This window comes from Marmota flaviventris, chromosome 8, assembly GCF_047511675.1.
Source record: "Marmota flaviventris isolate mMarFla1 chromosome 8, mMarFla1.hap1, whole genome shotgun sequence".
NCBI classification, from domain to species: Eukaryota; Metazoa; Chordata; class Mammalia; order Rodentia; family Sciuridae; genus Marmota; species Marmota flaviventris.
The window spans coordinates 59,526,870-59,540,073 of NC_092505.1; the positions used below are offsets into that span (position 1 = coordinate 59,526,870).

The 13,204-nt window shown below is 39.8% G+C and overlaps 1 protein-coding gene and 1 non-coding gene across 2 annotated transcripts in view; one reads left to right on the forward strand and one right to left on the reverse strand.

The window, feature by feature from the left end:
• Positions 1 to 1,636: 1,636 nt before the first annotated feature.
• The window catches only part of Tex55 (testis expressed 55), a 34,818-nt gene continuing 23,250 nt past the window's right edge, over positions 1,637 to 13,204 (reverse strand). The window contains exon 4 of the mRNA XM_071614906.1: positions 1,637 to 1,843. Coding sequence (XP_071471007.1) covers positions 1,637 to 1,843 — 207 coding nt within the window. The remainder of the gene's footprint in view (positions 1,844 to 13,204) is intronic.
• Trnav-cac (transfer RNA valine (anticodon CAC)) lies at positions 5,110 to 5,182 on the forward strand. Its single transcript has one exon. It is a non-coding gene; the product is annotated as a tRNA-Val (tRNA).

The following is a 13,204-nucleotide window of genomic DNA, read 5'->3' on the forward strand; positions in this document are numbered from 1 at the left end:
GGACCTCACTAAATTGCTGAGGTTGGCTTTGAACTTGAGATCCTCCTGGCTCAGTCTGCCAAGCTGCTGGGATTGAAGGATTGCACTACTGTGCCTAGCTACTTTATTCCTTTTAAAATAATAAGATTCCACCTCTATTTATATCTCTTTGACATTAAGAGAAAGTCCAAATCCCCTGCCCTTGAGCTTGCTTTTTATCTTAGAAATTAAGTCAAACAAAAAAGCCTTCTACCCTTTCCCTCTACTCAAAATCTTCCTTACTCTTCACCCTAATATGGAAATGCCACAATTACAGAATCACTGCTTTGCTGCTGATTAAAATACAAATACATTCAGAAGATACACATGGAGTCTCATTAGCCACCAATGTCAACGCCTCTTTGGGAATGATTTTATCAGATCCCTCATATTTATGTTCAAAGGGAGAAGGAAGATACGCAGAAGGTAGCCCAGACCCTAAATTGAAGATTAAAGGCATGGGTGTGTCTCTGTGTGGTCAGAGACTGACTCCTGGTGATGCGAGGCACCCTCCCTTCTTGCCTTCCCTGTTAGTCCATGGTATGCTGGGGCTGTTTCAAATGTGTGGTCTTCTGCCTCTTTCTCCTGTTATTCTAATGCAATGCTTCCCTACGTATGTTAGGTTTTTTTTACCAGGCAGGCCTAGAAAGGGACTAGTGACTTTTAAAATAATGGGAAGTGACCATGGTGGACAGAAAGCAGAGAAGTGATTATCCACTTTAGAAATGATACGCCACAGACTGAAGTGAGCAACTCCCCTTAAATGTTTTCCCTGCCAAGGAATAGCCCCCGTGAACCCCACCCTGTGAAAAACTTCCCAGTGACCTGGCACCACGATGATTTACTAAAATTGCTCAACACCCTGGGAGTTCCTTTGCTTTGAGAAGGGTGGATTTTTAAAAGGCTATCTATGTATTTCTTTTTTTTTTTCTTATACTTTCATTCAGTTTGTTTTCTTATACAGATTATTCACATCCAGGGTGTTGAGGTTTCCAGACACATTGAATAGATCTAAAAACAATTGCTCACTAAACAAACCAATTCTTGAAGCAGAAGAAGAAGAAGTGGGACTCACCCACCAAGCATGAGATCATTTTTTTTCAAGTTCATTACCTCTTTTCCTCACCCAAGTTTGTTGCAGCAGAGATCACGCAAGCCACACCTCAAACTCTACTCATGCTAGAGAAATTTGGATTAACCAAAGAGTAAATAAATCAATGGGAAATAGGAGAGGGGGGAGGAAAAAGAATCACAATATGCTGTTGTCTTAGCCTTAACCCTGAAACCTAGGACAAGGGCAAATAATTGTATACAAAAGTGGGTATGAGATTTCAGATCAGAACAATTTACAAGTCTGCTTAAACCTGACAACGATGAAAAGGGAAGCTTATTTCCATGGTGTGATACCCACAGCTCACAGTATCCGTGAGTTTTGTTTTGTTTTATTTTTCTTACTTTACAGCTCTCTCAACTTGCTTTGGCCTATAATGGTAGCTAGAAGCTACATGCGACTAAAGTCAAATAAATTCACCTCAATAGAAGTAAAAAAACAAAACAAAACAAAAAACAGTTCTTTAGTTCTCTGGCTACATTTCAAGCACTCCACAGGCACATGTGGTTAGTAGCTGTTGCCTACAGCATTTCCATCATCATGGAAAGTTCTACTGGCCATCCCTGCTCTGGATTTCTGGTGCTCCCTGTGATGGCTGCAGCCATTCACCCACCAGAAATCAAGAACTAAGATGTAAGCAATGGCTCCAGTGCCCAGATGTGTCAGCAATGCCAGTGGGATGCCCAGGTCCAGGGCAGGAATACAGTGGAGATCCTAGGGGGGGCGTGAGATCAGGGCAATGTGGTCTCTGTCCCAGTTAAGCAATGGTGGCCTATCAGGTTTGTGGATGGGCTGCGCGGCCATCAGACCCGGATTCCAGAGCAGGGTACAGCAGATTCTAGGGCTGATTGGTATTTGGTCTGGTTAAGAATGTAAGCAGGAGAGGTAAAAAGGAAATGCTGTTTTTTCTTTAACTAAATGGTTTCTAAGTTCCTCTTTGTTTCAAAAAGTCTAAGCGTCCTTCCCTGGTAGTTAAAACAAACAAACAAACAAACAAAACTGGTCAGTTGATTTTTAAGCCTATTTTAGCAGAAAACAAAACAGTCTGTTGTCAGCAAAAAGCAAAATAAGAATTATTATTACTTTTTTTCTATTAAGGTTAATCAAAAGAAAAACTATTTCCTCACAAAAAAACTACAAAACCGAAGTTTTATTTATAATACAAATATACATAAATACATATATACATAAAACTTGAGTTATTTTCTGTTGTGTTTTTGAACTTCACTGAGTCAAGAAATGGTCAATAAACATTGTCTTCAATTAAAAAATATATTAAAATTAATACAAATTCTTAAATGTCTTAAAAATCTTAAAACTAGTTAGAAGTAGAATTTGAGACTTATAACACAAACAAAATAGTACTAGCATTATTTGAAACTTGTATTTTGTGTAAGAATGTTAGGACAAAAATATATTTAGGACCTGTGGATCCTAAATAAGATCAAGAATTGCTGAAGTGTAAAGAATAAATTACGCAAAAATAACATTGTTTAGGTAAGCTTATCTGTTGAATTATGTCAATCAAAATGTATATTGAACAGAACTGTTTTCAGAGAAGCACCATGAATAATTTGCCCCACAAATCCCATTACTAGTTGGCAAGACCAAATGATTTCTAACAAGATCAGGAAACTCTCTCTCGCCTAGGCTATGGGATATATTTTTAAGAAAGAACATGACCGTTTCCTTAGATATTCTTTTGTTTTTCTGATTCCACAAGAAAGTTGTGGAGGAGGGGGTCTATAAAGGCTAGGTCCATTAGAGAGTTAACCAGGAGCCTGAGGGTTCCTGGGGAAATTTGAAGTTGGAATCAGGAGAACTGAAGAACATCCCTAGGACTTTGGTCTCAGTTCTGACAACAGGCCAAAGATATCAAAGGTTTCAGGAGAGCAATTTGTACAGTTCAAAATAAAAGAGATCAGAATAATTACAATATCCTAAATTACAAAAGTAGCAGGTTCTATTAATCAAGAATGTAACTTCTTCCCCTTTCTCTAGTAGACTGCTAACTTCATTCCCAGGAAAGTTAATCAACCGTGGAGGGTGCAGACGCTTCCCACAGGGCAAGGGGGTACTCACAGAGCTGCCACCTCCTTCCGGCACTGCTGGGCTCTGCAGTCCTCACCAGCCCAGGGTGCTTTGCTAGCCTGCAGCGATTCTTTAAACCTCCGGTCCAGGGGAAGGATGGTCTGTGATTGGGAGGAGGTATCTCACATGGGCTGAACCCTGATGCTGCCTGAACCTGCCTGGCAGAGAGGCAGGGAGTGACAGGAAGCTCACTTGGTAGGTTTCTGCTGCCTTGGAATGTGTGATTGAGGGATCCCGGGAAGCATCTTGACACCTTGACAGAGTTTAGCTTATCACTTGGATTCCTCCTAACTCTGGACTTTATTCCTTGAGTACAAACTCAGGGGTTTGTTTTGTTTTTGTATTTGGTACTGGGGTTCAAACCCAGGGGCATTCCACCACTGAGCTGCATCCCAGCCCTTTTTATTTTTTTACTTTGAGACAAGGTCTTGCTAAATTGCTGAGGCTGGCCTCAGATTTATAATCCTCTTGTCTCAGTCTTCCCAGTCACTTGGATTACAGGCATGTATCACTGTACCTGGCTTGTTTTTAAATTTTATTTGATTTGTGTTTGTTAGTGTGGTTGATCATTACTTCTGTCTTTAGGTATTAAAAGGCCTGTTAGTCCTTACTTCTCATAATGAGGCTGAGACTTTTTACCTGGACAGGGTTGTGTCCATTTTCAGTTTCTTCAAATGCTATAGTGGGGGGAGTGGAGATAGGTAGTATAGAGATAGTAATTGCCTAACTTATGCTCATCCCGTGAGTGGTCCAAAGACTAACAAGGAGCAAGAGATGTATCTGAAAACAGATTCAGAGAAATTTAGGAAAGAGAAAGGCTCCACTAAGTATTTGATGATGTCCCTTCCTTTCTCGCTGCTTCCCTTTCCCCTTCTTTCTGGAGCTATCCTGTGTCATACCCAGCACTAAGGATATTACATTTTAATGGGTTTATAGCATATCACAATGTACCACTGTGCTAATTTAACCTGGTGTTAGTAATAGGTAAGGGCTATCATGTAAGAATTATGAAATGCTTTAATTAACAGACTTGGGAGTTCCTTGAGGGTCAGAACCATCTGTCACAGTTTAGGTTCTTCAGGAGCAGACTCTGAGACAATTTACTGTGCCATATATTTATTAGGGAGTGCCCTGAAATTAGCACCCTTGGAAGGAAGAAGGAAGAAACAGGACTGGGCAGAGAAAAGTCCAGGGGCAATATATGTAGGGCAGCTTCAGGCAACCCCCACCTTTAACCTCTGGAGGAAGATGCCCTGTTGGAGTTCTGCCTTGGGCCTCTCCATGATCTGTCCTTAAAATATGAGTCACCCTTGGAAGGAAGCTTTCTGTAGCTGAGACAATTCCTGATGGAGACTGACAACTGGGGGTACCAGTGATGCTAGTCATGATGCAACAAGTTTCCCCTTGAAGGGGACCATGTGGACCATCCCTGTGTCCATCACAATACTCAATTCTCCTTTAGCTCTCCAGGGCCTGTTTAGATAAATTATGGTAATTCACACAATAGAATTCTATGCAACAATTAAAAATGATGCCATAGCCAGGCGGCAGGAGGACCATGAGTTCAAAGCCAGTCTCAGCATCAGTGAGGCACTAAGCAACTCAGTGAGACCCTGTCCCTAAATAAAACACAAAATAGAGCTGGGGATGTGGCTCAGTGGCTGAGTGCCCCTAAGTTCATTCCCTGTACCCCCCACCCCCCAAAAAAATGCCACAGAAAAATATTTAATGCCATGAAATGAATTTGGTTATTTATTTAACAAATATTTGTTAAATAAATAATAATAAATATTTATGATAATATATTATAAACTTATGATGTGCCAGGCACTATTTTAGTTGCTAAATTAAAAAAAAAAACTTTAAAAATAGTTTCTGTGATTTAGGATGGGGATATAGCTCAGTTGGTAGAGTGCTTGCTTCACATGCACAAGGCCCTGGGTTCAATCCCCAGCACCCCCTAAAAAATATTTCTGTGATTTGACAAGTTTTAATTATAAAAAAAGAAACATAAGTTATTAAGAGCATGTGTTCTTGTGGAATCTTTGTGATGAAGTAGCAGGAAGTAAACAAGAGCAAGTTTCCATTCATGCTTGAGGCATTTTCTGTTCTATTTCTAGGATTATGTAGGGAAAAAATCGAAAGTTTTGAAAATCTTTTCAAAATAGATTGGGTAAGCATAAAAGCCAGTAACCAGAGACAAGGGACTATCTGGGAAAGTAAAGTTAGTCTTCAGATAACTGCAACTGATGTGAAATTTCAAGGCCTTCATGTGGAGGTATGGCAGGTTTATTTTTCCAATAATTGATTTCTAACTCTGTTCTGCTAAGCCCTCCATTTCCTCTGGCTGGTGACTCCCTCAATCACTTCTTACCTGAATTCCAGAACTCATCAGTGAATTATCATTGTGAAAAAATGATATCTGTTAGAAAGACTTGGGATATTTTCTATCACCACAATTTAAACCGGAAACTCCAGTGGTTTGGCAGGAAAGGGGAGAGCAGTTTTTCTCTCTAATAATCCCTTGCCCTGTCCCTGAATGTGCTCCTCTGAGAGGTAAACACACCCTCATCTTGTTCCGACAGGACCAGAAGAGGCTGTTGTTCCTTCCTGTGGGTCCTTCACTTCACAGCTCACTACTAGTGGCACTGTGGAGGGGTTCAGGACTGGTTAATGAGAGTTCTCACTGAACCCAACCAGCTCCCCTGGGCACCAGAGGGGGTTCTGCCCCCTCCTTTGGTTTGTAGCCAGTCTATACCCTCCAGTCTCCCACCTACACTCCCATGCCCCTGTTCTCAGGCTTAATCCATTTTCTACACACTGTAGGAACCTGGATCTAAAGAGGTATGCCTGCCCCATCTGCCTGGCTGTACCACCATCACCACCAGCCTCCAACATGTTCCTTCTGGGTTGTAGTTCTGAGGCAGGTTAGCAAACCTGGCGACTAATGTGGTATCTAACTGGGCTAAGAGATGTTGGTCCTGTACACACCCTCAAACTTTTCGATCTTTTCTTTGAAGCAAGAAACCACTGGCCTGTTTCTCTTCATGAACACTGTTTTCCCTAACCAGATCCCTTGCTTCAGGTGTACTTTCTTATGGGGGAGGGAAGCATCTGCAGTGCACACTGGGTGGCAGAATGTCTGGAAGGTCCTTCCTTTCTAGAAGCTCTCTGAATGAGGAATGTACTTTAGTTAATGCCTTTTGTTCTCCCTCTCACCACCTTCAGGAAGACTTCAAACCATAATGTTATCTAGCATGTTATCAGTACTTAAAGTCCCAGGGATCAGTCATATTTCCTCTTCTCAACAGCCCTGTGAAGAATGCACTATTGTTCACTCCATTTTATAGATGATGGGATTGAAAATTGAGGATGTCAACTGCCCTTGGTTGCAGAACTATTTAGAGGTAAGACCCTTACTGACCTGTCACCACAGCCTGTTGGAGTGTAGTGAGATGATCAGTTTAACTCTTAGAATGGTATTAAAATTTTAAGTCACTAATGTGATTTTTTCCCCCTATTAATTGCTTACTTAGATTATAGAAAATAGAATATTTTTCCTAGGACAGGTAAGAAGACATCTTCTGCAAAATTTGCTGAAGAGTAGGTAGCTCTGCCAGAGGACTCAGGCTGCCTGCAGCGTAGACCAGCTTACTCACCTGAGCTCAGCTTCTCTTTTAAAAACAGCAGTCAAACCTACGAACATTGCGCTTGATGTGCCCGTGTCTCCCCAATTCTTTTTTTTTTTTTTTTTCTCTTTGATTTTTTTTTTAAATTTTTTATTGTTGGCTGTTCAAAACATTACATAGTTCTTGATATATCATATTTCACACTTTGATTCAAGTGGGTTATGAGCTCCCATTTTTACCCCATATACAGATTGCAGAATTACATCAGTTACACATCCATTGATTTACATATTGCCATACTAGTGTCTGTTGTGTTCTGCTGCCTTTCCTATCCTCTACTATCCCCCCTCCCCTCCCCTCCCCTCCCCTCTTCTCTCTCTGCCCCCTCTACTGACATTCATTTGTCCCCCTTGTATTATTTTTCCCTTTCCCCTCACTTCCTCTTGTATGTACTTTTGTATAACTCTGAGGGACCTTCCATTTCCATGCAATTTCCCTTCTCTCTCCCTTTCCCTCCCACCTCTCATCCCTGTTTAATGTTAATCTTCTTCTCGTGCTCTTCGATCCTACTCTGTTCTTAGTTACTCTCCTTATATCAAAGAAGACATTTGGCATTTGTTTTTTAGGGATTGGCTAGCTTCACTTAGCATAATCTGCTCTAGTGCCATCCATTTCCCTGTAAATTCTATGATTTTGTCATTTTTTAATGCAGAGTAATACTCCATTGTGTATAAATGCCACATTTTTTTTTATCCATTCATCTATTGAAGGGCATCTAGGTTGGTTCCACAGTCTTGCTATTGTGAATTGTGCTGTTATGAACATCGATGTAGCAGTGTCCCTGTAGCATGCTCTTTTTAGGTCTTTAGGGAATAGACCGAGAAGGGGAATAGCTGGGTCAAATGGTGGCTCCATTCCCAGCTTTCCAAGAAATCTCCATACTGCTTTCCAAATTGGCTGCACCAATTTGCAGTCCCACCAGCAATGTACAAGTGTACCCTTTTCCCCGCATCCTCGCCAGCACTTGTTGTTTGACTTCATAATGGCTGCCAATCTAACTGGAGTGAGATGGTATCTTAGGGTGGTTTTGATTTGCATTTCTCTGACTGCTAGAGATGGTGAGCATTTTTTCATGTACTTGTTGATTGATTGTATGTCCTCCTCTGAGAAGTGTCTGTTCAGGTCCTTGGCCCATTTGTTGATTGGGTTGTTTGTTCTCTTATTGTCTAATTTTTTGAGTTCTTTGTATACTCTGGATATTAGGGCTCTATCTGAAGTGTGAGGAGTAAAGATTTGTTCCCAGGATGTAGGCTCTCTATTTACCTCTCTTATTGTTTCTTTTGCTGAGAAAAAACTTTTTAGTTTGAGTAAGTCCCATTTGTTGATTCTAGTTATTAACTTTTGTGCTATGGGTGTCCTATTGAGGAATTTGGAGCCCGACCCCACAGTATGTAGATCGTAGCCAACTTTTTCTTCTATCAGACGGCGTGTCTCTGATTTGATATCAAGCTCCTTGACCCATTTTGAATTAACTTTTGTGCATGGCGAGAGAAAGGGATTCAGTTTCATTTTGTTGCATATGGATTTCCAGTTTTCCCAGCACCATTTGTTGAAGATGCTATCCTTCCTCCATTGCATGCTTTTAGCCCCTTTATCAAATATAAGGTAGTTGTAGTTTTGTGGATTGGTTTCTGTGTCCTCTATTCTGTACCATTGGTCCACCTGCCTGTTTTGGTACCAGTACCATGCTGTTTTTGTTACTATTGCTCTGTAGTATAGTTTGAAGTCTGGTATCGCTATACCGCCTGATTCACACTTCCTGCTTAGAGTTGTTTTTGCTATTCTGGGTCGTTTATTTTTCCATATGAATTTCATGATTGCTTTCTCTATTTCTACGAGAAATGCCGTTGGGATTTTGATTGGCATTGCATTAAACCTATAGAGAACTTTTGGTAATATCGCCATTTTGATGATGTTAGTTCTGCCTATCCATGAACAGGGTATATTTTTCCATCTTCTAAGATCTTCTTCTATTTCTCTCTTTAGGGTTCTGTAGTTTTCATTGTATAGGTCTTTCACCTCTTTTGTTAGGTTGATTCCCAAGTATTTTATTTTTTTTGAAGATATTGTGAATGGAGTGGTTGTCCTCATTTCCATTTCAGAGGATTTGTCGCTGATATACAGGAATGCCTTTGATTTATGCGTGTTGATTTTATATCCTGCCACTTTGCTGAATTCATTAATTAGCTCTAATAGTTTCTTTGGTCTACCCAATTCTTTAAGGCCTCCCCAAATCACTTTCTCTCCCGCTGGGTTTGCTTTCTTTGCAAATTTCCCCAAAATGTATAATCTTCTTTCATAACCATTTTTGTTTGTTTTTTTAAAATATTTTTTAGTTGTAGTTGGTACAATATCTTTATTTATTTATTTAGTTTGTGCTGAGGATTGAACCCAGTACCTCACACATGCAAGGTGAGAGCTCTACCACTGAGCTACAGCCCCAGCCCCTTTCCTAACCTTTTAAAATAAACTTTTTAGAGGTATAGTTGAGGATGTTGTATACGCCTTACATTTTGGATCTAAGCGGTTCCAAGCAAAACCAACACTGATCTCCGTATCTAGAGGAATTACACTTATACTAAGCAACTGGTTTGTTTTCATCTATTGGGCACCGTACATCTTCAACCAAATTCATTCTTGCTTCATTCTCACCACTCCCCTGAAACTTCTCCTCCAGGGCCAACAACCTCTCTTCTGCCAAATTCAGGGGAACTCCTTGGTCTTCGTCTGCTCAGTTACTTAGCGGCAATTGATCAGCTGCCGGCGCCATCCGTGCACGTCTTCCCTTTTTTGACTTCCAAAATATCATATTCTCTTCTTAGTCCCTGCTCTTTTTACCTCCTTGGCCTGATGTTGTAAGGCGCCAGGCCTTGGGTCTAGCTTTCAGTCCCTCCCACTCCCCACTTTGGTCATACTTTGTGTTGTTGGTGCCTTTTAATTATGCATAATAGTGGGATTTGTTGTTACACATCTGTACATGCCATGGTATGACAATACAATTCTGTCAGTATGGCTCCCCCATATTTCCCTTTCCTTTTCCTCACCCCCTGCCCCAGCCCTAGTCCCTTTTCTGTTCTCTGTTGGTCTCCTTTCCAGTTCTCAGTTCTGAGCCTCCCTCTGCACATCCATCAGAAGGAGTCAGCCCCATCTCTTCACTCATTTCCACAGGGCTCCATTAGGCATTCAGAAAGATAAAGCAACATTGTCAGATTGAAGGGGAATAGTAAGTTTACAAGTTCTTATAAACACCGTGATGCTTCTGTGTGTCGTCGTACCCCGACCCGCAAACTTCTTTTTCTTTCCTTGACCATCCATTTTTGAAGAACACGGAATTAAATTGTGGCCTTTCTTAATCTGAGATATATATACATTTTTAAAATCTTTTGTTTATTAGCTATTGAGTGTGGAAGATTTTGTGATACAGTTTAAATCCACCCTTTTCATCAAAAACGTTGGGGATTTTTCAGAATGTAAGTCAGGCTTTGTTTCTTTCCGTAACAGTTCAGTGGCTTCCTCTGTACTCAGCATACAGTCCAGGAGCCTTGCCATGGCTTATAAGTTGCTCGAGTACGGACTCCATCTTCATTAAGCGCTATGTTCACCCTTCGTGTGCTCCAACTGCATAGCTTTGGCATTTGCTGTTGTTTGCAGTGGAAGCCCCTTCCTGCCAGCTGCTGCGGGGCTGACTCTCTTGACCTCTCAGGAGCAGCACCTCTCTCACGCCCCCTGTCGGAGAAGCCTTTCCTGGTTGCCCCAAAGTACCTTCAAGTGTCTAAAGTACTCTGTCCTCTCCATTCCAGTTGCTTTTTCTCACAAAAAATGTTTTATTTCCTTCCCCAAAGGAATAAAAATCTGCTCTTATTTATTTGTTGTCTTTTCTTCCTTGCCTGTGAGGAATCACCCAAAGTAGAAGAGTTTTGAATGAAGAAATTCGGGAACTTTGTGGTGAAATGAGTTCTACTCAGTCCTGGGGGTTGGAAGGGTTCACGGCATTAAGTACCCCTTGAGAAGAGCCAAAAGTGTGTGATCAAAGAGCCAGGCATGTGACGATCGCTCCATTTCTGAAATACTGCCTTGATCCTTTTTTACTTTAAAAATAATGTTTATTCTGATAACAAAACAAATGTGAATCTATTATAGACAATAATCACCTTTATTTCCTTGCCCAGTGATGGACATTTTTTTTGTGAAGAATCATCCATTCAGAAACTGATCCAGGGACTACTGTGTCATGAATTCTACATGAATAAAGTGAATAAAATGAACAAAAACTTACTCTCATGGCAGTTCCTATCTTTCTTTTTTGCACTTCTCTTACATAACTGGAACCATATTTACAGTCTCCAAAACTAGTTATTTTCACTTGACATTTTGGTACTGACATGCCCCCATGTGATTATTTGCAACATGATTTTAATGGATGTGTTGTTATGTATTTGACTGAATCCCTCTGGTTGAAAATTTGGGTTATTTGAAAATTTTTAATGTTGAATAATGGTGTAGAAAATATACTTGTATAAAAATTTGAAAACACATTCATTATTTCCTTAGTCCAAATTTCTAGAATTAGAATTTCTTACTATAGGACATATTCATTTTAGTTTTACTCCCCCACAACAGTGTAAGAAAGTTCTCTGCACTTTTATGTACTTTTTTTTTAGTCCTGGGGATTAAAACCAGGGAAGCTTTGACCACGTTTTTTTTTTTTTTTTTCTTTTTTTTTAAATTTTGAGATACAGTCTCACTATGTTGCTTAGGGTCTTGCTAAGTTGCTGAGACTGGCCTTGAATTTGTGATCCTCCTGCCTCAGCCTCCTGAGCAACTAGTATTACAGGTAAGATTGATGTACTATCTTAAAACAAAAACAAAACTTTGCCTACAAAAGTCATTTAATTTGTATCTAATTTTAAAAAAGTTTCTATTTCTTTGGTTATTTACATGTTTTCTTCCATAAGTTTCCCATTCTTATTTCTGGCCCTCTTTAATTGGGAGTGTGTATAGTGTTAAAAAATTGATTTGTAGGAACTTGTTACATACTTGGTAATACACTGATATAACCTGTATTTTGTAACTGTCACTCTTAGCTAATCATTTCCTTTTTGATTTTTCCTATACTTTTTTTCCAAGTTAATTATATGCCTTCCTTAATGATTTTTACCTTTGGCATTGTGCTAGAAAGGGTTTTCCAACTCAAGATTTCTTATTCTCCTAATTTTTCTCTTCTTTTGTTCCTTTCAACTGCCTCTTTATTTATTTGACTCTTTTTTTATGTAGACATATGTTATTTATGTATATGTATATTGTTACACAATGTGGGGTAGATCCAATTATATCATCCAAATAAACAATAATAACAGCAATATTAATTAGATGGACAAAATTTCATCGCATGGGTTTCCCTCAAGTTATCTGACCAGTGTGTGGTTGGATAATTGTCACTATTTTTTTTCCTCACAGAATTCTGCTGGGCGTGGTGGTGCATGCTTGGATTCCTGCTTGGAATCCCAGTGACTCGAGAGACTGAGGCAAGAGGATAGTGAGTTCAAATCCAGCCTCAACAATTTAGGGAGACCCTAAGCAACTTAGCAAAACCCTGTCTAAAAATAAAAAATAAAAAGGGCTGGGGATATAGTGCACCCCTCATGCATACCCTGTATCAATTTTTTTTTTTTAAGACACAAATCTTTCCTATAAAATTCTCCAGGTTCAAAATCACTTCTGGAAGTGCAATTTGTCTACATGAGTGATTTGTAGGTGGGGTAGTTTTGGTGATGACTAGGTGTGGCTGGTCATCTACCACAGTGACTAAATAGATGTAAAGGTCACTAGAAAAGAGAAGACCTTTATTTCCAGCTCAGCTCTTTCTATGTATCTGCTTACACAGAGTCTGGAGCTCTCTGAGGCTCTACCTGGAAGAAACATTTTCTCCCTCAACTTAGCTGTCTTTGAGGGTTCTCAGCACAATAGACTGAGAACCCTGATGTATCTATCAGTACTGTCCCAGAAACCATCAAATTCTCTGATCTCTCTCTTGCTTTGAGTTTATAGATTCACTTCTTTTCATAAACTTTTACAGTAATTTTGATGGAATTTGAAGAGTTTTTTTTCTTAAAAAATTTAAAACAGAGTTAGGCAGACAATGTTACTTTGCCTATTGGAATCCTAGCTGTTCCTAATAATAGGCCACATTGCCAATTTCCACCTGGTATTAGATTGTCACAAGTGATGTCAACATTGCAAGAAGAAAAAAAAAAATCTTTTGAGAGCCTAATAAGGCACTGGTCCACTAATATAG